The sequence below is a fragment of the Pristiophorus japonicus genome, unplaced genomic scaffold (genome assembly GCF_044704955.1).
Source record: "Pristiophorus japonicus isolate sPriJap1 unplaced genomic scaffold, sPriJap1.hap1 HAP1_SCAFFOLD_633, whole genome shotgun sequence".
NCBI classification, from domain to species: Eukaryota; Metazoa; Chordata; class Chondrichthyes; family Pristiophoridae; genus Pristiophorus; species Pristiophorus japonicus.
Window position 1 is genome coordinate 52,253 of NW_027254545.1, and position 22,132 is coordinate 74,384.

The following is a 22,132-nucleotide window of genomic DNA, read 5'->3' on the forward strand; positions in this document are numbered from 1 at the left end:
GCGTGGAGGCACACACTCAGCCGGAGTTTGCAGAGATGAGCAAAATACCTGCAGAAATTGCGTGGGCCCACCAACTGGTGGCGGTGTTTATGGAGGACTCCATGGACCTGCAGTGCCAGCGCCCAGCAGACAGTGGCGATGTTTGAGGAGGACTCCATGGACCTACAGTGCGGGCGCCCATCAGCAGGTGGCGGTGTTTGTGGAGGACTCCATGGACCTGCAATGTCGAGCCCCACCAGCTGGTGGCGGTGTATTTGGAGGACTCCATGTGGACCTGCAGTGCGGGGTCCCACCGGAAGGTGGCGATGTTTGTGGATGACTCCCTTTGGACCTGCAGTGTGGGGGCCCACCAGAAGGTGGCGGTGTGTGTGGAGGACTCCATGTTGACCTGCAGTGCGGGGGCCCACCAGAAGGTGGCGATGTTTGTGGAGGACTCCATGGACCTGCAGTGCCTGCGCCCACCAGCGGGTGGCGGTGTCGGTGTGTGTCTGTAACTGTGTGTGTGTGTGAGAGAGAGAGAGAATGTTTCTGTCTCTATCTGCCCTCCCTCTGCCCCTGTGTGTGTGTGTCTCTGTGTGTATGTGACTCTCTGCCTATGTCTGTGTGTGTCTGCCTCAGCCTTCGGTCGCTTGAGAGTGTTTGAAGACCAGAACTTCAAATCTGGCACCAAGCTCATGGTGTACAGGGCTGTAGTAATACCCGCCCTGCTGTATGGCTCAGAGACATGGACTATATACAGCAGACATCTCAAAACACTGGAGAAATACCACCAACGCAGACTCCGCACCAACGTTAGTGTTCTCGCTCAGGCCAACATCCCCAGCATCGAAGCATTGACCACACTCGACCAGCTCCGCTGGGCAGGCCACATCATCCACATGCCCGACACGAGACTCACAAAACAAGCGCTCTACTCGGAGCTTCGACACGGCATGCGAGCCAAAGGTGGGCAGAGGAAATATTACAGGGACACCCTCAAAGCCTCCCTGATAAAGTGCAACATCCCCACCGACACCTGGGAGACCCTGGACAAAGACCAGTCCATCCTAAGTGGAGGAAGTGCATCCGGGAGGGCGCTGAGCACCTCGAGTCTCGTCACCGAGAGCATGCAGAAAACAAGCGCAGACAGAGGAAGGAGCGTGTGGCAAACCAGGCCACCCTTACCTTCAACCACCATCTGCCCCACCAGTGACAGAGACTGTAGGTCCCGCATTGGTCTCATCAGTCACCTGAGAACTCACTTTTAGAGTGGAAGCAAGTCATCCACGCCTCCGAGGGACTGCCTATGATGATGGTGATGTGTGTGTGTGCATCTTTTTGTGTCTCTGCATCTGTGTGTGTCTCTGTACGTGTCTCTGTCTCTCTCTGTGTGGCTGTCTCTGTATCTGTGGGTGTGTGTGTGTGTGTCTCTCTCTGTATCTCTGTGTGTATGTGTGTGTGTTTATCTCTCTCTCTGTCTGTGTGTGTGTTTATCTTTGTGTATGTGTATCTGTGTGGGAGTGTGTGTGTGTTTATCTTTGTGTATGTGTATGTATGGGTCTATGTATCTCTGTGTGTGTGTTTATCTGTGTGTGTGTATGCGTCTCTGTATTTGTGTGGGTGTGTGTGTGTGTTTCTCTCTGTATATGTCTGTGTGTGTGTCTCTCTCTCTCTGTATATGTGTGTGTGTTTGTGTGTGTGTGTCGCTCTCTCTGTATATGTCTGTGTCTCTGTGTATGTCTCTCTGTCTCTGCATATGTGTGTGTCTCTCTCTATATGTGTGTGTGTCTGTGTCTCTCTCTGTCTCTGTCTCTATATATATATATATGTGTGTGTGTATCTGTCTCTCTCGAAATGTGTCTCTCTCTCTCTCTGTATATGTGTGTGTGTCTCTCTCTCTCTCTGTATATGTGTGTGTGTCTCTCTCTCTCTCTATATGTGTGTCTCTCTCTCTGTATATGTGTCTGTCTCTCTCTCTCTCTGTATATGTGTGTGTGTCTCACTCTCTCTCTATATGTGTCTCTCTCTCTCTGTATATGTGTGTGTGTCTCTCTCTCTCTGTATATGTGTGTGTGTCTCTCTGTATATGTGTGTGTGTCTCACTCTCTCTCTATATGTGTCTCTCTCTCTCTGTATATGTGTGTATGTCTCTCTCTCTCTCTGTATATGTGTGTGTGTCTCACTCTCTCTCTATATGTGTGTCTCTCTCTCTGTATATGTGTGTGTGTCTCTCTCTCTGTATATGTGTGTGTGTCTCTCTCTCTCTGTATATGTGTGTGTGTCTCTCTCTGTCTCTGTATATGTGTGTGTGTCTCTCTCTCTCTGTATATGTGTGTGTCTCTCTCTGTATATGTGTGTGTGTCTCTCTCTCTCTGTATATGTGTGCGTGTCTCTCTCTGTATATGTGTGTGTCTCTCTCTGTATATGTGTGCGTGTCTCTCTCTGTATATGTGTGTGTCTCTCTCTCTATATGTGTGTGTGTGTCTCTCTCTCTCTGTATATGTGTGTGTGTCTCTCTCTCTGTATATGTGTGTGTGTCTCTCTGTGTAAGTGAGAGAGAGAATCTGTGTCTCTGACTGTCTCTGTATGTGTCTCTCCCTTTGCCCGTGAGTGCCTGTGTGTGCGAGAGTCTGCGTGTGTCTCGGTATCTCTATCAGTGTGTGTGCCTATGTCTGTCTCTCTCTCTCTCTGCCTTTGTCTCTCTCTCTCTCTCTTTCTCTCTCTTTAAGATTATTAATATTTAATTAATGGCTTTGGCTCCTGATGCAGACCCGGGAGGCCAGGGATTGACTGGATTATTTCTCAGTGGCAGTCAGTGAGATGAGGCTGAGGGACTGGGACCTGGGTGGCTGGGATAGTGAGGGTGCAGTCCAAGCTGGGAGCAAGGAGAGAGTCCTGGGGGGTGGGTGAGTGTCTCAGGCCAGAGAGGCTGCAGGTCCCGGTCAAAGTTGGAACTGATGCAGTGTTGCACGAGTTTCCATTGAGATTTAAACCCTCTGGGTGGAGTTTTTCCACTGCGGAGATGCTGTTTAAAGGCAATCGTTTGAGAATGAATGCATTTTTAACACACAGCTGGCGTGCGGAATCTGGGTGGGAATTGTGCCTACATATTTATAAAATATCTCTTTTTCAGTGTGAGTCAGTGAGAATAATCTCCTCCAGCCTTTGCTCAATGGGCTGCACTCCCTCCCCTCTGACTCAAATGTTGCGAGTTCCAGTCCCACTCCAGAGACTTGAACACAGAAATCTAGGCCGACATTCCCAACATTAGTACTGAGGGAGCGCCGCACTGTCGGAGGGGCAGTACTGAGGGAACGCCGCACTGTTGGAGGGGCAGTGCTGAGGGAGCGCTGCACTGTCGGAGGGGCAGTACTGAGGGAGTGCCGCACTGTCGGAGGGTCAGTACTGAGGGAGTGCCGCACTGTCGGAGGGTCAGTACTGAGGGAGTGCTGCACTGTCGGAGGGGCAATACTGAGGGAGTGCCGCACTGTCGGAGGGTCAGTACTGAGGGAGTGCCGCACTGTCGGAGGGTCAGTACTGAGGGAGTGCTGCACTGTCGGAGGGGCAATACTGAGGGAGTGCCGCACTGTCGGAGGGTCAGTACTGAGGGAGTGCCGCACTGTCGGAGGGGAGGTACTGAGGGAGTGCCGCACTGTCGGAGGGGCAGTACTGAGGGAGTGCCGCACTGTCGGAGGGGCAGTACTGAGGGAGCGCCGCACTGTCGGAGGGGCAGTACTGAGGGAGTACTGCACTGTCAGAGGAGCAATACTGAGGGAGCACCGCACTGTCGGAGGGGCAGTTCTGAGGGAACGCTGCACTGTCGGAGGGGCAGTACTGAGGGAGTGCCGCACTGTCAGAGGAGCGGTACTGAGGGAACGCCGCACTGTCGGAGGGGCAGTACTGAGGGAATGCCGCACTGTCGGAGGGGCGGTACTGAGGGAGTACAGCACTGTCGGAGGGGCAGTACTGAGGGAGTGCTGCACTGTCAGATATTTTTAGTATAAGGGGTGTTGCACAGGTGTGGGGCAGACTGGTTGGGCTGGGTGCTCTTTGCCTTTCCGTCATTGTTCATGGATTTGTATGTAACCTTTAGGCCTGCTGACCGAGGGCCGTGCGGCTCTTTGTCGGCCGGCACAGACACGATGGGCCGGAATGGCCTCCTTCTGCCCTGTAAATTTCTATGTTTCTATGTTTCTATCTCTGTAACCTCCTCCAGCTCCTCCATCCCTCCCTAACCTCCTCCAGCCCCAAACCCCTCCCTATCTCTGTAACCTCCTCCAGCCCCTGCACCCCTCCCTATCTCTGTAACCTCCTCCAGCCCCTGCACCCCTCCCTATCTCTGTAACCTCCTCCAGCCCTACACACCTCCCTATCTCTGTAACCCCCTCCAGCCCCTGCACCCCTCCCCATCTCTGTAACCTCCTCCAGCCCCTACACCCCTCCCTATCTCTGTAACCCCCTTCAGCCCCTACACCCCTCCCTATCTCTGTAACCTCCTCCAGCCCCAAACCCCTCCCTATCTCTGTAACCCCCTCCAGCCCCAAACCCCTCCCTATCTCTGTAATCTCCTCCAGCTCCTCCATCCCACCCTAACTTCCTCCAGCCCCTACACCCCTCCCTATCTCTGTAACCTCCTCCAGCCCGGACACCCCTCCCTATCTCTGTAACCTCCTCCAGCTCCTCCATCCCTCCCTAACTTCCTCCAGCCCCTACACCCCTCCCTATCTCTGTAACCTCCTCCAGCCCCGACACCCCTCCCTATCTCTGTAACCTCCTCCAGCCCCAAACCCCTCCCTATCTCTGTAACCCCCTCCAGCCCCTACATCCCTCCCTATCTCTGTAACCCCCTCCAGCCCCGACACCATCCCTATCTCTGTAACCCCCTCCAGCCCCTACACCCCTCCCTATCTCTGTAACCCCCTCCAGCCCCTACACCCCTCCCTATCTCTGTAACCCCTCCAGCCCCTACACCCCTCCCTATCTCTGTAACCCCCTCCAGCCCCTACACCCCTCCCTATGCCTCTGTAAACCCCCCAGCCCCGACACCCCTCCCTATCTCTGTAACCCCCTCCAGCCCCTACACCTCTCCCTATCTCTGTAACCTCCAGCCCCTACACCCCTCCCTATCTCTGTAACCTCCAGCCCCTACACCACTCCCTATCTCTGTAACGCCCTCCAGCCCCTACACCCCTCCCTATCTCTGTAACCTCCTCCAGCCCCTACACCCCTCCCTATCTCTGTAACCCCCTCCAGCCCCGACACCCCTCCCTATCTCTGTAACCCCCTCCAGCCCCGACACCCCTCCCTATCTCTGTAACCCCCTCCAGCCCCTATACCCCTCCCTATCTCTGTAACCCTCTCCAGCCCCAAACCCCTCCCTATCTCTGCAACCTCCTCCAGCCCCAAACCCCTCCCTATCTCTGTAACCTCCTCCAGCTCATCCATCCCTCCCTAACCTCCTCCAGCCCCAACCCCCTCCCTATCTCTGTAACCTCCTCCAGCTCCTCCATCCCTCCCTAACCTCCTCCAGCCCCTACACCCCTCCCTATCTCTGTAACCTCCTCCAGCCCTACACCCCTCCCTATCTCTGTAACCCCCTCCAGCCCCTGCACCCCTCCCCATCTCTGTAACCTCCTCCAGCCCCTACACCCCTCCCTATCTCTGTAACCTCCTCCAGCCCCAAACCCCTCCCTATCTCTGTAACCCCCTCCAGCCCCAAACCCCTCCCTATCTCTGTAATCTCCTCCAGCTCCTCCATCCCACCCTAACTTCCTCCAGCCCCTACACCCCTCCCTATCTCTGTAACCTCCTCCAGCCCGGACACCCCTCCCTATCTCTGTAACCTCCTCCAGCTCCTCCATCCCTCCCTAACTTCCTCCAGCCCCTACACCCCTCCCTATCTCTGTAACCTCCTCCAGCCCCGACACCCCTCCCTATCTCTGTAACCTCCTCCAGCCCCAAACCCCTCCCTATCTCTGTAACCCCCTCCAGCCCCTACATCCCTCCCTATCTCTGTAACCCCCTCCAGCCCCGACACCATCCCTATCTCTGTAACCCCCTCCAGCCCCTACACCCCTCCCTATCTCTGTAACCCCCTCCAGCCCCTACACCCCTCCCTATCTCTGTAACCCCTCCAGCCCCTACACCCCTCCCTATCTCTGTAACCCCCTCCAGCCCCTACACCCCTCCCTATGCCTCTGTAAACCCCCCAGCCCCGACACCCCTCCCTATCTCTGTAACCCCCTCCAGCCCCTACACCTCTCCCTATCTCTGTAACCTCCAGCCCCTACACCCCTCCCTATCTCTGTAACCTCCAGCCCCTACACCACTCCCTATCTCTGTAACGCCCTCCAGCCCCTACACCCCTCCCTATCTCTGTAACCTCCTCCAGCCCCTACACCCCTCCCTATCTCTGTAACCCCCTCCAGCCCCGACACCCCTCCCTATCTCTGTAACCCCCTCCAGCCCCAAACCCCTCCCTATCTCTGCAACCTCCTCCAGCCCCAAACCCCTCCCTATCTCTGTAACCTCCTCCAGCTCATCCATCCCTCCCTAACCTCCTCCAGCCCCAACCCCCTCCCTATCTCTGTAACCTCCTCCAGCTCCTCCATCCCTCCCTAACCTCCTCCAGCCCCTACACCCCTCCCTATCTCTGTAACCTCCTCCAGCCCTACACCCCTCCCTATCTCTGTAACCCCCTCCAGCCCCTGCACCCCTCCCCATCTCTGTAACCTCCTCCAGCCCCTACACCCCTCCCTATCTCTGTAACCTCCTCCAGCCCCAAACCCCTCCCTATCTCTGTAACCCCCTCCAGCCCCAAACCCCTCCCTATCTCTGTAATCTCCTCCAGCTCCTCCATCCCACCCTAACTTCCTCCAGCCCCTACACCCCTCCCTATCTCTGTAACCTCCTCCAGCCCGGACACCCCTCCCTATCTCTGTAACCTCCTCCAGCTCCTCCATCCCTCCCTAACTTCCTCCAGCCCCTACACCCCTCCCTATCTCTGTAACCTCCTCCAGCCCCGACACCCCTCCCTATCTCTGTAACCTCCTCCAGCCCCAAACCCCTCCCTATCTCTGTAACCCCCTCCAGCCCCTACATCCCTCCCTATCTCTGTAACCCCCTCCAGCCCCGACACCATCCCTATCTCTGTAACCCCCTCCAGCCCCTACACCCCTCCCTATCTCTGTAACCCCCTCCAGCCCCTACACCCCTCCCTATCTCTGTAACCCCTCCAGCCCCTACACCCCTCCCTATCTCTGTAACCCCCTCCAGCCCCTACACCCCTCCCTATGCCTCTGTAAACCCCCCAGCCCCGACACCCCTCCCTATCTCTGTAACCCCCTCCAGCCCCTACACCTCTCCCTATCTCTGTAACCTCCAGCCCCTACACCCCTCCCTATCTCTGTAACCTCCAGCCCCTACACCACTCCCTATCTCTGTAACCTCCTCCAGGCCCGACACCCCTCCCTATCTCTGTAACCCCCTTCAGCCCCGACACCTCTCCCTATCTCTGTAACGCCCTCCAGCCCCTACACCCCTCCCTATCTCTGTAACCTCCTCCAGCCCCTACACCCCTCCCTATCTCTGTAACCCCCTCCAGCCCCGACACCCCTCCCTATCTCTGTAACCCCCTCCAGCCCCGACACCCCTCCCTATCTCTGTAACCCCCTCCAGCCCCTATACCCCTCCCTATCTCTGTAACCCTCTCCAGCCCCAAACCCCTCCCTATCTCTGCAACCTCCTCCAGCCCCAAACCCCTCCCTATCTCTGTAACCTCCTCCAGCTCATCCATCCCTCCCTAACCTCCTCCAGCCCCAACCCCCTCCCTATCTCTGTAACCTCCTCCAGCTCCTCCATCCCTCCCTAACCTCCTCCAGCCCCTACACCCCTCCCTATCTCTGTAACCTCCTCCAGCCCGGACACCCCTCCCTATCTCTGTAACCCCCTCCAGCCCCGACACCCCTCCCTATCTCTTTAACCTCCTCCAGCCCCAAACCCCTCCCTATCTCTGTAACCCCCTCCAGCCCCTCCCTATCTCTGTAACCCCCTCCAGCCCCTACATCCCTCCCTATCTCTGTAACCCCCTCCAGCCCCGACACCCCTCCCTATCTCTGTAACCCCCTCCAGCCCCGACATCCCTCCCTATCTCTGTAACCCCCTCCAGCCCCGACACCCCTCCCTATCTCTGTAACCCCCTCCAGCCCCTACAGCCCTCCCTATCTCTGTAACCCCCTCGAGCCCCTACACCCCTCCCTATCTCTGTAACCTCCTCCAGCCCCTACACCCCTCCCTATCTCTGTAACCCCCTCCAGCCCCTACACCCCTCCCTATCTCTGTAACCCCCTCCAGCCCCGACACCCCTCCCTATCTCTGTAACCCCCTCCAGCCCCAAACCCCTCCCTATCTCTGTAACCCCCTCCAGCCTCTACACCCCTCCCTATCTCTGTAACCCCCTTCAGCCCCTACACCCCTCCCTATCTCTGTAACCCCCTCCAGCCCCTACACCCCTCCCTATCTCTGTAACCCCCTCCAGCCCCTACACCCCTCCCTATCTCTGTAACCCCCTCCAGCCCCTACACCCCTCCCTATCTCTGTAACCCCCTTCAGCCCCTACACCCCTCCCTATCTCTGTAACCCCCTCCAGCCCCTACACCCCTCCCTATCTCTGTAACCCCCTCCAGCCCCTACACCCCTCCCTATCTCTGTAACCCCCTCCAGCCCCTACACCCCTCCCTATCTCTGTAACCCCCTCCAGCCCCTACACCCCTCCCTATCTCTGTAATCTCCTCCAGGCCCACAACCTACCCCGAGATCTCTGCACTCCTCTAATTCTGCCCTTGACCAGGGACACCCTCAAAGCCTCCCTGATAAAGTGCAACATCCCATTCTATTAAGCTCCACCCCTTCCGTCCAGGCTTGCTAAATACATTATATTCTGATGCAATTTGATGCCAGTGGAGTGGGCTGATTCTCTGAGAGTTAGATCTTTACTTCAATGATCACAGATCGACTGCAGTAAGCGGGAAATAAACTCCGCCCCCCCCCACCCCCCGCCAAGCTCTGGAATTCACTCCCTAAACTTCTCCTGTCTCTCTCTCTCTCGCTCTCCTCCTTTAAGACGCTCCTTAAAAGCGACCCCTTTGAGCAGGTTGTTGGACACCTGCGCCAATATCTCCACATGTGGCCCGGTGGGTGAGGATAGGGGGCACTTGGGGTTCCGGTTTGAAGTCAGGATTAGGGTTTGCTCTCAGGGTTGGGAGCAGACTTTGTGATTTGCATGTTAGGGTTAGGATAACGTTTGTGAATATGATTCTGACTACTCGATTAGAGTGGAGTTTAAAAGCTGGGATAAAGAGACCAGAACTGTAACCAGTACTCCAGATGTGGCCTCGACAGAGCCCTGTATAGTTGGAGTAACATTTCTTTGCTCTTATACTCCAATCCCTTTGTAACACAAGTTAACATACCATTTGCCTTTCTCATTGCTTGCTGTAACAAACGCTTGTGTTCGAAGACCAGGCCCTGAAATCTGACACCAAGCTCATGGTCTACAGGACTGTATGGATACCCGCCCTCCTGTATGGCTCAGAGACGTGGACCATATACAGCAGACATCTCAAATCGCTGGATAAATACCATCAACGATGCTCCACAAGATCCGACAAATCCCCTGGGAGGACAGATGTGCCAAGGTTAGCGTCCTCGACCAGGCCAACATCCCCAGAATCGAAGCACTGACCACACTCGACCAGCTCCGCTGGGCAGGGCCACATTGTCCGCATGCCCGACATGTGACTCCCAAAACAAGCGCTCTACTCGGAGCTTCGACACGGCATGCGAGCCAAAGGTGGTCAGAGGAAACGTTACAGGGACACCCTCAAAGCCTCCCTGATAAAGTGCAACATCCCCACCGACACCTGGGAGTCCCTGGCCAAAGACCAGTCCGCCCTAAGTGGAGGAAGTGCATCCGGGAGGGCGCTGAGCACCTTGAGTCTTGTCGCCGAGAGCATGCAGAAACCAAGTGCAGGCAGCGGAAGGAGCGTGTGGCAAACCAGTCCCACCCTCCCCTTCCCTCAACCACTGTCTGTCCCTCCTGTGACAGGGACTGTGGCTCCCGTATTGGACTGTTCAGTCACCTGAGAACTCACTTTTGGAGTGGAAGCAAGTCTTCCTCAATACTGAGGGACTGCCTATGATGACGGCTTTTTGTACCTGCATGTTAACTTTCTGTGATTGGTGTACAAGTACATCCAGGTCCCTCCGAACACCAATATTTCCCAATCTCTCACCATTCAACAAATATCTCACTCCCCCTCCTGGTGTCTCCCTGTATTACAGCTCATTCCTAAATCCATTGAGACAGAGAGGGAGGGAGGGAGAGAGAGAGAGAGAGGGAGGGAGGGAGAGAGGGTGTTGGAGAGAGAGGGAGGGAGGGAGAGAGAGAGAGAGAGGGAGGGAGGGAGAGAGGGAGGGAGGGAGGGAGAGAGAGAGAGAGAGAGGGAGGGAGGGAGGGAGGGAGAGAGGGTGGGATGGAGAGAGACAAAGAGAGAGGGAGGGAGGGAGAGAGGAAGAGAGAGAGAGGGAGGGACAGAGAGAGAGAGAGACAGAGAGAGAGAGGGACGGACAGAGAGAGAGAGACAGAGAGAGGGAGGGAGGGAAAAAGAGAGAGAGGGAGGGACAGAGAGAGAGAGGCAGAGAGAGGGAGGGAGGGACAGAGAGAGAGAGAGAGAGACAGAGAGAGGGAGGAAGGGAGAGAGAGAGAGAGGGACGGACAGAGAGAGAGAGAGACAGAGAGAGGGAGGGAGGGAAAAAGAGAGAGAGGGAGGGAGGGACAGAGAGAGAGAGAGAGAGAGGACACAGAGAGACAGACTGTGTCCCTGAGAGGACGAAGACTTGGATAAGAGGCTTTGATCGATGCAGTGAGTTTTATTTCTCAGCAATGCCAATTATTCGGACAGAGGTTTTACAGGGTCGGGGGTCGCGGGGCCTACACAATCAAACGGAGCCTGAATTCTGAATTACAGAGTGATTACAGACTGTTCTATAGAAGTAACACAGAGTAACATAGGAACAGGAGGAGACCGTTCAGCCCCTCGAGCCTGTTACATAAAGAACAGGAGGAGGCCATTCAGCCCCTCGAGCCTGTTACATTAGGAACAGGAGGCCATTCAGCCCCTCGAGCCTGTTACATAAAGAACAGGAGGAGGCCATTCAGCCCCTCGAGCCTGTTACATAAAGAACAGGAGGAGGCCGTTCAGCCCCTCGAGTCTGTTACATTAGGAACAGGAGGCCATTCAGCCCCTCGAGCCTGTTACATAAAGAACAGGAGGAGGCCATTCAGCCCCTCGAGTCTGTTACATTAGGAACAGGAGGCCATTCAGCCCCTCGAGCCTGTTACATAAAGAACAGGAGGAGGCCATTCAGCCCCTCGAGCCTGTTACATAAAGAACAGGAGGAGGCCGTTCAGCCCCTCGAGCCTGTTACATTAGGGACAGGAGGAGGCCATTAAGCCCCTCGAGCCTGTTACATTAGGAACAGGAGGAGGCCATTCAGCCTCTTGAGCCTGTTACATTAGGAACAGGAGGAGGCCATTCAGCCCCTCGAGCCTGTTACATTAGGAACAGGAGGAGGCCATTAAGCCCCTCGAGCCTGTTACATTAGGGACAGGAGGAGGCCATTCAGCCCCTCGAGCCTGTTACACAGGAACAGGAGGAGGCCGTTCAGCCCCTCGAGCCTGTTACATTAGGAACAGGAGGAGGCCCATTCAGCCCCTCGAGCCTATTACATTAGGGACAGGAGGAGGCCGTTCAGCCCCTCGAGCCTGTTACATTAGGAACAGCAGGAGGCCGTTCAGCCCCTCGAGCCTGTTACATTAGGAACAGGAATAGGCCATTCAGCCCCTCGAGCCTGTTACATTAGGAACAGGAGGAGGGAATTCAGCCCCTCGAGTCTGTTACATTAGGAACAGGAGGAGGCCATTCAGCCTCTCGAGCCTGTTACATTAGGAACAGAAGGAGGCAATTCAGCCCATCGATCCTGTTACATTAGGAACAGGAGGAGGCCGTTCAGCCCCTCGAGCCTGTTACATTAGGAACAGGAGGAGGCCATTCAGCCCCTCGAGCCTGTTGCATTACGAACAGCAGGAGGCCGTTCAGCCCCTCGAGTCTGTTACATTAGGAACAGGAGGAGGCCTTTCAGCCCCTCGAGCCTGTTACATTTGGAACAGGAGGAGGCCATTCAGCCCCTCGAGCCTGTTACATTAGGAACAGGAGGAGGCCATTCAGCCCCTCGAGCCTGTTGCATTACGAACAGCAGGAGGCCGTTCAGCCCCTCGAGTCTGTTACATTAGGAACAGGAGGAGGCCTTTCAGCCCCTCGATCCTGTTACATTAGGAACAGGAGGAGGCCATTCAGCCCCTCGATCCTGTTACATTTGGAACAGGAGGAGGCCATTCAGCCCCTCGATCCTGTTACATTAGGAACAGGAGGAGGCCATTCAGCCCCTCGATCCTGTTACATTAGGAACAGGAGGACGCCATTCAGCCCCTCGAGCCTGTTACATTCGGAACAGGAGGAGGCCGTTCAGCCCCTCGAGCCTGTTACATTAGGAACAGCAGGAGGCCATTCAGCCCCTCGAGCCTGTTACATTAGGAACAGGAGGAGGTTATTCAGCCCCTCGAGTCTGTTACATTAGGGACAGGAGGACGCCATTCAGCCCCTCGAGCCTGTTACATTAGGACCAGGAGGACGCCATTCAGCCCCTCGAGCCTGTTACATTAGGAACAGAAGGAGGCCATTCAGCCCCTCGAGCCTGTTACATTAGGAACAGCAGGAGGCCATTCAGCCCCTCGAGCCTGTTACATTAGGAACAGGAGGAGGTCATTCAGCCCCTCGAGTCTGTTACATTAGGGACAGCAGGAGGCCGTTCAGCCCCTCGAGCCTGTTACATTAGGAACAGGAGGAGGCCATTCAGCCCCTCGATCCTGTTACATTAGGAACAGGAGGACGCCATTCAGCCCCTCGAGCCTGTTACATTCGGAACAGGAGGAGGCCGTTCAGCCCCTCGAGCCTGTTACATTAGGAACAGCAGGAGGCCATTCAGCCCCTCGAGCCTGTTACATTAGGAACAGGAGGAGGTTATTCAGCCCCTCGAGTCTGTTACATTAGGGACAGGAGGACGCCATTCAGCCCCTCGAGCCTGTTACATTAGGACCAGGAGGACGCCATTCAGCCCCTCGAGCCTGTTACATTAGGAACAGAAGGAGGCCATTCAGCCCCTCGAGCCTGTTACATTAGGAACAGCAGGAGGCCATTCAGCCCCTCGAGCCTGTTACATTAGGAACAGGAGGAGGTCATTCAGCCCCTCGAGTCTGTTACATTAGGGACAGCAGGAGGCCGTTCAGCCCCTCGAGCCTGTTACATTAGGAACTGGAGGAGGCCATTCAGCCCCTCGAGCCTGTTACATTAGGAACAGGAGGAGGCCATTCAGCCCCTCGAGCCTGTTACATTAGGAACGGCAGGAGGCCATTCAGCCCCTCGAGCCTGTTACACAGGGACAGGAGGAGGTCATTCAGCCCCTCGAGCCTGTTACATTAGGAACGGCAGGAGGTCATTCAGCCCCTCGAGTCTGTTACATTAGGAACAGGAGGAGGCCGTTCAGCCCCTCGAGCCTGTTACATTAGGAACGGCAGGAGGTCATTCAGCCCCTCGAGCCTGTTACAGTCGGAACAGGAGGAGGCCGTTCAGCCCCTCGAGCCTGTTACATTAGGAACGGCAGGATGCCATTCAGCCCCTCGAGCCTGTTACATTAGGAACGGCAGGATGCCATTCAGCCCCTCGAGCCTGTTACATTAGGAACGGCAGGATGCCATTCAGCCCCTCGAGCCTGTTACATTAGGAACAGCAGGAGGCCATTCAGCCCCTCGAGTCTGTTACATTAGGAACAGGAGGAGGCCGTTCAGCCCCTCGAGCCTGTTACATTCGGAACAGGAGGAGGCCGTTCAGCCCCTCGAGCCTGTTACATTAGGAACAGGAGGAGGCCATTCAGCCCCTCGAGCCTGTTAGACTAAGAACAGGAGGATGCCGTTCAGCCCCTCGAGCCTGTTACATTAGGAACAGGAGGACGCCATTCAACCCCTCGAGTCTGTTACATTAGGAACAGGAGGAGGCCGTTCAGCCCCTCGAGCCTGTTACATTCGGAACAGGAGGAGGCCGTTCAGCCCCTCGAGCCTGTTACATTAGGAACAGAAGGAGGCCATTCAGCCCCTCGAGCCTGTTACATTCGGAACAGGAGGAGGCCGTTCAGCCCCTCGAGCCTGTTACATTAGGAACAGCAGGAGGCCATTCAGCCCCTCGAGCCTGTTACATTAGGAATAGCAGGAGGCCATTCAGCACCTCGAGCCTGTTACATTAGGAACCGCAGGAGGCCATTCAGCCCTTGGAGCCTGTTACATTAGGAACAGGAGGAGGCCATTCAGCCCCTCGAGCCTGTTACATTAGGGACAGGAGGAGGCCATTCAGCCCTTGGAGCCTGTTACATTAGGAACAGCAGGAGGCCATTCAGCCCATCGATCCTGTTACATTAGGAACAGCAGGAGGCCATTCAGCCCCTCGAGCCTGTTACATTAGGGACAGCAGGAGGCCGTTCAGCCCCTCGAGCCTGTTACATTAGGGACAGCAGGAGGCCGTTCAGCCCCTCGAGTCTGTTACATTAGGAACAGGAGGAGGCCGTTCAGCCCATCGATCCTGTTACATTAGGAACAGCAGGAGGCCATTCAGCCCCTCGAGCCTGTTACATTAGGGACAGCAGGAGGCCGTTCAGCCCCTCGAGCCTGTTACATTAAGAACAGCAGGAGGCCGTTCATCCCCTCGAGCCTGTCACATTAGGAACAGGAGGAGGCCATTCAGTCCATTGATCCTGTTACATTAGGAACAGGAGGAGGCCGTTCAGCCCATCGAGCCTGTTACATTGGAACAGCAGGAGGCCGTTCAGCTCCTCGAGCCTGTTACATTAGGAACAGCAGGAGGCCATTCAGCCCCTCGAGCCTGTTACATTAGGAACAGGAGGAGGCCATTCAGCCCCTCGAGCCTGTTACATTAGGGACAGGAGGAGGCCATTCAGCCCCTCGAGCCTGTTACATTAGGAACAGGAGGAGGCCATTCAGCCCCTCGAGCCTGTTACATTAGGGACAGGAGGAGGCCATTCAGCCCCTCGAGCCTGTTACATTAGGAACAGCAGGAGGCCAGTCAGCCCCTCGAGTCTGTTACATTAGAGACAGCAGGAGGCCGTTCAGCCCCTTGAGCCTGTTACATTAGGAACAGGAGGAGGCCATTCAGCATCTCGAGCCTGTTACATTAGGAACAGCAGGAGGCCATTCAGCCCCTAGAGCCTGTTACATTAGGAACAGGAGGAGGCCATTCAGCCCCTCGAGCCTGTTACATTCGGAACAGGAGGAGGCCGTTCAGCCCCTCGAGCCTGTTACATTAGGAACAGGAGGAGGCCGTTCAGCCCCTCGAGCCTGTTACAGTCGAAACAGGAGGAGGCCGTTCAGCCCCTCGAGCCTGTTACATTAGGAACAGGAGGAGGCCATTCAGCCCACCGATCCTGTTACATCAGGAACAGGAGGAGGCCATTCAGTCCCGCGAGCCTGTTACATTAGGAACAGGAGGAGGCCATTCAGCCCACCGATCCTGTTACATTAGGAACAGGAGGAGGCCATTCAGTCCCGCGAGCCTGTTACATTAGGAACAGGAGGAGGCCATTCAGCCCCTCTAGCCTGTTACATTATTAACAGGAGGAGGCCGTTCAGCCCATCGAGCCTGTTACATTAGGAACAGGAGGAGGCCGTTCAGCCCCTCGAGCCTGTTGCATTAGGAACAGCATGAGGCCATTCAGCCCCTCGAGTCTGTTACATTAGAGACAGCAGGAGGCCATTCAGCCCCTCGAGCCTGTTACATTAGGAACAGGAGGAGGTCATTCAGCCCTGCGAGCCTCTTACATTAGGAACAGCAGGAGGCCATTCAGCCCCTCGAGCCTCTTATATTAGGAACAGCAGGAGGCCATTCAGCCCCTCGAACCTGTTACATTAGGAACAGGTGGAGGCCGTTCAGCCCCTCGAGCCTGTTACATTAGGAACAGGAGGAGGCCGTTCAGCCCCTCGAGCCTGTTACATTAGGAACAGGAGGAGGCCATTCAGCCCCTCGAGTCTGTTACATTAGAGACAGCAGGAGGCCATTCAGCCCCTCGAGCCTGTTACATTAGGAACAGGAGGAGGTCATTCAGCCCTGCGAGCCTCTTACATTAGGAACAGCAGGAGGCCATTCAGCCCCTCGAGCCTCTTACATTAGGAACAGCAGGAGGCCATTCAGCCCCTCGAGCCTGTTACATTAGGAACAGCAGGAGGCCATTCAGCCCCTCGAGCCTGTTACATTAGGAACAGGAGGAGGCCGTTCAGACCCTCGAGCCTGTTACATTAGGAGCAGGAGGAGGCCGTTCAGCCCCTCGAGCCTGTTACATGAGGAACAGCAGGAGGCCATTCAGCCCCTCGAGCCTGTTACATTAGGAACAGCAGGAGGCCATTCAGCCCCTCGAGTCCGTTACATTAGGAACAGGAGGAGGCCGTTCAGCCCCTCGAGCCTGTTACATTCGGAACAGCAGGAGGCCATTCAGCCCCTCGAGACTGTTACATTAGGAACAGCAAGAGGCCATTCAGCCCCTCGAGCCTGTTACATTAGTAACAGCAGGAGGCCGTTCAGCCCCTCGAAACTGTTACATTCGGGACAGGAGGAGGCCATTCAGCTCCTCAAGCCTGTTACATTAGGAACAGGAGGAGGCCATTCAGCCCCTCGAACCTGTTACATTAGGAACAGGAGGAGGCCATTCAGCCCCTCGAACCTGTTACATTAGGAACAGGAGGAGGCCGTTCAGCCCCTCGAGCCTGTTACATTAGGAACAGGAGGAGTCCGTTCAGCCCCTCGAGCCTGTTACATTAGGGACAGGAGGAGGCCATTCAGCCCCTTGAGCCTGTTACATTAGGGACAGGAGGAGGCCATTCAGCCTCTCGCGCCTGTTACATTAGGAACAGCAGGAGACCATTCAGCCCCTCGTGCCTGTTACATTCGGGACAGGAGAAGGCCATTCAGCCCTTTGAGCCTGTTACATTAGGAACAGCAGGAGGCCATTCAGCCCCTCGAGCCTGTTACATTAGGAACAGGAGGAGGCCATTCAGCCCCTCGAGCCTGTTACATTAGGGACAGGAGGAGGCCGTTCAGCCCCTCGAGCCTGTTACATTAGGAACAGCAGGAGGCCATTCAGCCCCTCGAGCCTGTTACATTAGGAACAGCAGGAGGCCATTCAGCCCCTCGAGACTGTTACATTAGGAACAGCAGGAGGCCGTTCAGCCCCTCGAAACTGTTACATTCGGGACAGGAGGAGGCCGTTCAGCCCCTCGAGCCTGTTACATTAGGAACAGGAGGAGTCCGTTCAGCCCCTCGAGCCTGTTACATTAGGAACAGGAGGAGGCCGTTCAGCCCCTCGAGCCTGTTACATGAGGAACAGCAGGAGGCCATTCAGCCTCTCGAGCCTGTTACATTAGGAACAGCAGGAGGCCATTCAGCCTCTCGAGCCTGTTACATTAGGAACAGCAGGAGGCCATTCAGCCCCTCGAGTCTGTTACATTAGGGACAGCAGGAGGCCGTTCAGCCCCTCGAGCCTGTTACATTAGGAACAGGAGGAGGCCGTTCAGCCCCTCGAGCCTGTTACATGAGGAACAGGAGGAGGCCATTCAGCCCCTCCAGCCTGTTACATTAGGAACAGGAGGAGGCCATTCAGCCCCTCGAACCTGTTACATTAGGAACAGGAGGAGGCCGTTCAGCCCCTCGAGCCTGTTACATTAGGAACAGGAGGAGTCCGTTCAGCCCCTCGAGCCTGTTACATTAGGAACAGGAGGAGGCCATTCAGCCCCTCGAGCCTGTTACATGAGGAACAGCAGGAGGCCATTCAGCCTCTCGAGCCTGTTACATTAGGAACAGCAGGAGGCCATTCAGCCTCTCGAGCCTGTTACATTAGGAACAGCAGGAGGCCATTCAGCCCCTCGAGTCTGTTACATTAGGGACAGCAGGAGGCCGTTCAGCCCCTCGAGCCTGTTACATTCGGAACAGGAGGAGGCCGTTCAGCCCCTCGAGCCTGTTACATTAGGAACAGGAGGAGGCCATTCAGCCCCTCGAGCCTGTTGCATTACGAACAGCAGGAGGCCGTTCAGCCCCTCGAGTCTGTTACATTAGGAACAGGAGGAGGCCATTCAGCCCCTCGAGCCTGTTGCATTAGGAACAGCAGGAGGCCGTTCAGCCCCTCGAGTCTGTTACATTAGGAACAGGAGGAGGCCTTTCAGCCCCTCGAGCCTGTTACATTCGGAACAGGAGGAGGCTGTTCAGCCCCTCGAGCCTGTTACATTAGGAACAGGAGGATGCCATTCAGCCCCTCGATCCTGTTACATTAGGAACAGGAGGAGGCCATTCAGCCCCTCGAGCCTGTTACACTAAGAACAGGAGGATGCCGTTCAGCCCCTCGAGCCTGTTACATTAGGAACAGGAGGAGGCCATTCAGCCCCTCGAGCCTGTTACATTCGGAACAGGAGGAGGCCGTTCAGCCCCTCGAGCCTGTTACATTAGGAACAGCAGGAGGCCATTCAGCCCCTCGAGCCTGTTACATTAGGAACAGGAGGAGGTCATTCAGCCCCTCGAGTCTGTTACATTAGGGACAGGAGGACGCCATTCAGCCCCTCGAGCCTGTTACATTAGGAATAGGAGGACGCCATTCAGCCCCTCGAGCCTGTTACATTAGGAACAGAAGGAGGCCATTCAGCCCCTCGAGCCTGTTACATTAGGAACAGGAGGAGGTCATTCAGCACCTCGAGTCTGTTACATTAGGGACAGCAGGAGGCCGTTCAGCCCCTCGAGCCTGTTACATTAGGAACAGGAGGAGGCCATTCAGCCCCTCGAGCCTGTTACATTAGGAACAGGAGGAGGCCATTCAGCCCCTCGAGCCTGTTACATTAGGAACGGCAGGAGGCCATTCAGCCCCTCGAGCCTGTTACATTAGGAATGGCAGGAGGTCATTCAGCCCCTCGAGTCTGTTACATTAGGAACAGGAGGAGGCCGTTCAGCCCCTCGAGCCTGTTACAGTCGGAACAGGAGGAGGCCATTCAGCCCCTCGAGCCTGTTACATTAGGAACAGCAGGAGGCCATTCAGCCCCTCGAGTCTGTTACATTAGGAACAGGAGGAGGCCGTTCAGCCCCTCGAGCCTGTTACATTCGGAACAGGAGGAGGCCGTTCAGCCCCTCGAGCCTTTTACATTAGGAACAGAAGGAGGCCATTCAGCCCCTCGAGCCTGTTACATTAGGAACAGCAGGAGGCCATTCAGCCCCTCGAGCCATTTACATTAGGAACAGGAGGAGGCCATTCAGCCCCTCGATCCTGTTACATTAGGAACAGAAGGAGGCCGTTCAGCCCCTCGAGCCTGTTACACTAAGAACAGGAGGATGCCGTTCAGCCCCTCGAGCCTGTTACATTAGGAACAGGAGGACGCCATTTAGCCCCTCGAGCCTGTTACATTAGGAACAGCAGGAGGCCATTCAGCCCCTCGAGCCAGTTACATTAGGAACAGCAGGAGGCCGTTCAGCCCCTCGAGCCTGTTACATCAGGAAGAGGAGGAGGCCATTCAGCCCCTCGAGTCTGTTACATTAGGAACAGGAGGAGGCCATTCAGCCCCTCGAGTCTGTTACATTAGGAACAGGAGGAGGCCATTCAGCCCCACGAGTCTGTTACATTAGGAACAGGAGGAGGCCATTCAGCCCCTCGAGCCTGTTACATTCGGAACAGGAGGAGGCCATTCAGCCCCTCGAGCCTGTTACATTAGGAACAAGAGGAGGCCGTTCAGCCCCTCGAGCCTGTTACATTAGGAACAGCAGGAGGCCATTCAGCCCCTTGAGCCGGTTACATTAGGAACAGCAGGAGGCCATTCAGCCCCTCGAGCCTGTTACAGTCGGAACAGGAGGAGGCCGTTCAGCCCCTCGAGCCTGTTACATTAGGAACAGGAGGAGGCCATTCAGTCCATTGATCCTGTTACATTAGGAACAGGAGGAGGCTATTCAGCCCCGCGAGCCTGTTACATTAGGAACAGGAGGAGGCCGTTCAGCCCATCGAGCCTGTTACATTGGAACAGCAGGAGGCCGTTCAGCTCCTCGAGCCTGTTACATTAGGAACAGCAGGAGGCCATTCAGCCCCTCGAGCCTGTTACATTAGGAACAGGAGGAGGCCATTCAGCCACTCGAGCCTGTTACATTAGGGACAGGAGGAGGCCATTCAGCCCCTCGAGCCTGTTACATTAGGAACAGGAGGAGGCCGTTCAGCCCCTCGAGCCTGTTACATTAGGGACAGCAGGAGGCCATTCAGCCCCTCGAGCCTGTTACATTAGGAACAGGAGGAGGCCGTTCAGCCCCTCGAGCCTGTTACATTAGGAACAGCAGGAGGCCTTTCAGCCCCTCGAGCCTGTTACATTAGGAACAGCAGGAGGCCATTCAGCCCCTCGAGCCTGTTACATTAGGAACAGCAGGAGGCCATTCAGCCCCTCGAGTCTGTTACATTAGAGACAGCAGGAGGCCGTTCAGCCCCTCGAGCGTGTTACATTAGGAACAGGAGGAGGTCATTCAGCCCCTCGAGCCTGTTACATTAGGAACAGCAGGAGGCAATTCAGCCCCTCGAGCCTGTTACATTAGGAACAGCAGGAGGCCATTCAGCCCCTCGAGTCTGTTACATTAGGAACAGGAGGAGGCCATTCAGCCCCTCGAGCCTGTTACATTCGGAACAGGAGGAGGCCGTTCAGCCCGTCGAGCCTGTTACATTAGGAACAGGAGGAGGCCGTTCAGCCCCTCGAGCCTGTTACAGTCGAAACAGGAGGCCATTCAGCCCCTCGAGCCTGTTACATTAGGAACAGGAGGAGGCCATTCAGCCCACCGATCCTGTTACATTAGGAACAGGAGGAGGCCGTTCAGCCCCTCGAGCCTGTTACAGTCGAAACAGGAGGCCATTCAGCCCCTCGAGCCTGTTACATTCGGAACAGGAGGAGGCCGTTCAGCCCCTCGAGCCTTTTACATTAGGAACAGAAGGAGGCCATTCAGCCCCTCGAGCCTGTTACATTAGGAACAGCAGGAGGCCATTCAGCCCCTCGAGCCATTTACATTAGGAACAGGAGGAGGCCATTCAGCCCCTCGATCCTGTTACATTAGGAACAGGAGGAGGCCATTCAGCCCCTCGATCCTGTTACATTAGGAACAGGAGGAGGCCATTCAGCCCCTCGAGCTGTTACACTAAGAACAGGAGGATGCCGTTCAGCCCCTCGAGCCTGTTACATTCGGAACAGGAGGACGCCATTCAGCCCCTCGAGCCTGTTACATTCGGAACAGGAGGAGGCCGTTCAGCCCATCGAGCCTGTTACATTAGGAACATCAGGAGGCTGTTCAGCTCCTCGAGCCTGTTACATTAGGGACAGCAGGAGGCCATTCAGCCCCTCGAGTCTGTTACATTAGGGACAGCAGGAGGCCGTTCAGCCCCTCGAGCCTGTTACATTAGGAACAGGAGGAGGCCGTTCAGCCCCTCGAGCCTGTTACATTAGGAACAGCAGGAGGCCATTCAGCCCCTCGAGTCTGTTACATTAGAGACAGCAGGAGGCCATTCAGCCCCTCGAGCCTGTTACATTAGGAACAGCAGGAGGCCATTCAGCCCCTCGAGTCTGTTACATTAGGAACAGGAGGAGGCCATTCAGCCCCTCGAGCCTGTTACATTAGGAACAGGAGGAGGTCATTCAGCCCCGCGAGCCTCTTACATTAGGAACAGCAGGAGGCCATTCAGCCCCTCGAGCCTGTTACATTAGGAACAGCAGGAGGCCATTCAGCCCCTCGAGTCTGTTACATTAGGGACAGGAGGAGGCCGTTCAGCCCCTCGAGCCTGTTACGTTAGGAACAGGAGGAGTCCGTTCAGCCCCTCGAGCCTGTTACATTAGGAACAGGATGAGGCCGTTCAGCCCCTCGAGCCTGTTACATGAGGAACAGATGGAGGCCATTCAGCCCCTCGAGCCTGTTACATTAGGAAGAGT

At 55.8% G+C, this 22,132-nt stretch overlaps 1 protein-coding gene across 5 annotated transcripts in view; it reads left to right on the top strand.

Moving 5' to 3' along the window:
- Positions 1-1,140: 1,140 nt before the first annotated feature.
- The window catches only part of LOC139255787 (swi5-dependent recombination DNA repair protein 1 homolog), a 235,408-nt gene continuing 214,416 nt past the window's right edge, over positions 1,141-22,132 (top strand). For 3 of the 5 annotated variants that reach the window (XM_070873992.1, XM_070873989.1, XM_070873994.1), the window contains exon 1: positions 10,817-10,901. Coding sequence is in view for 1 of the 5 variants with exons in the window: in XM_070873994.1 (XP_070730095.1) it covers positions 10,897-10,901 (5 nt within the window). In the remaining 4 variants the exon portion in view is untranslated. Of the gene's footprint in view, positions 1,295-10,816; positions 10,902-22,132 lie in introns of those variants that run through there. The other 2 variants (XM_070873991.1, XM_070873995.1) reach the window with 1 other exon arrangement.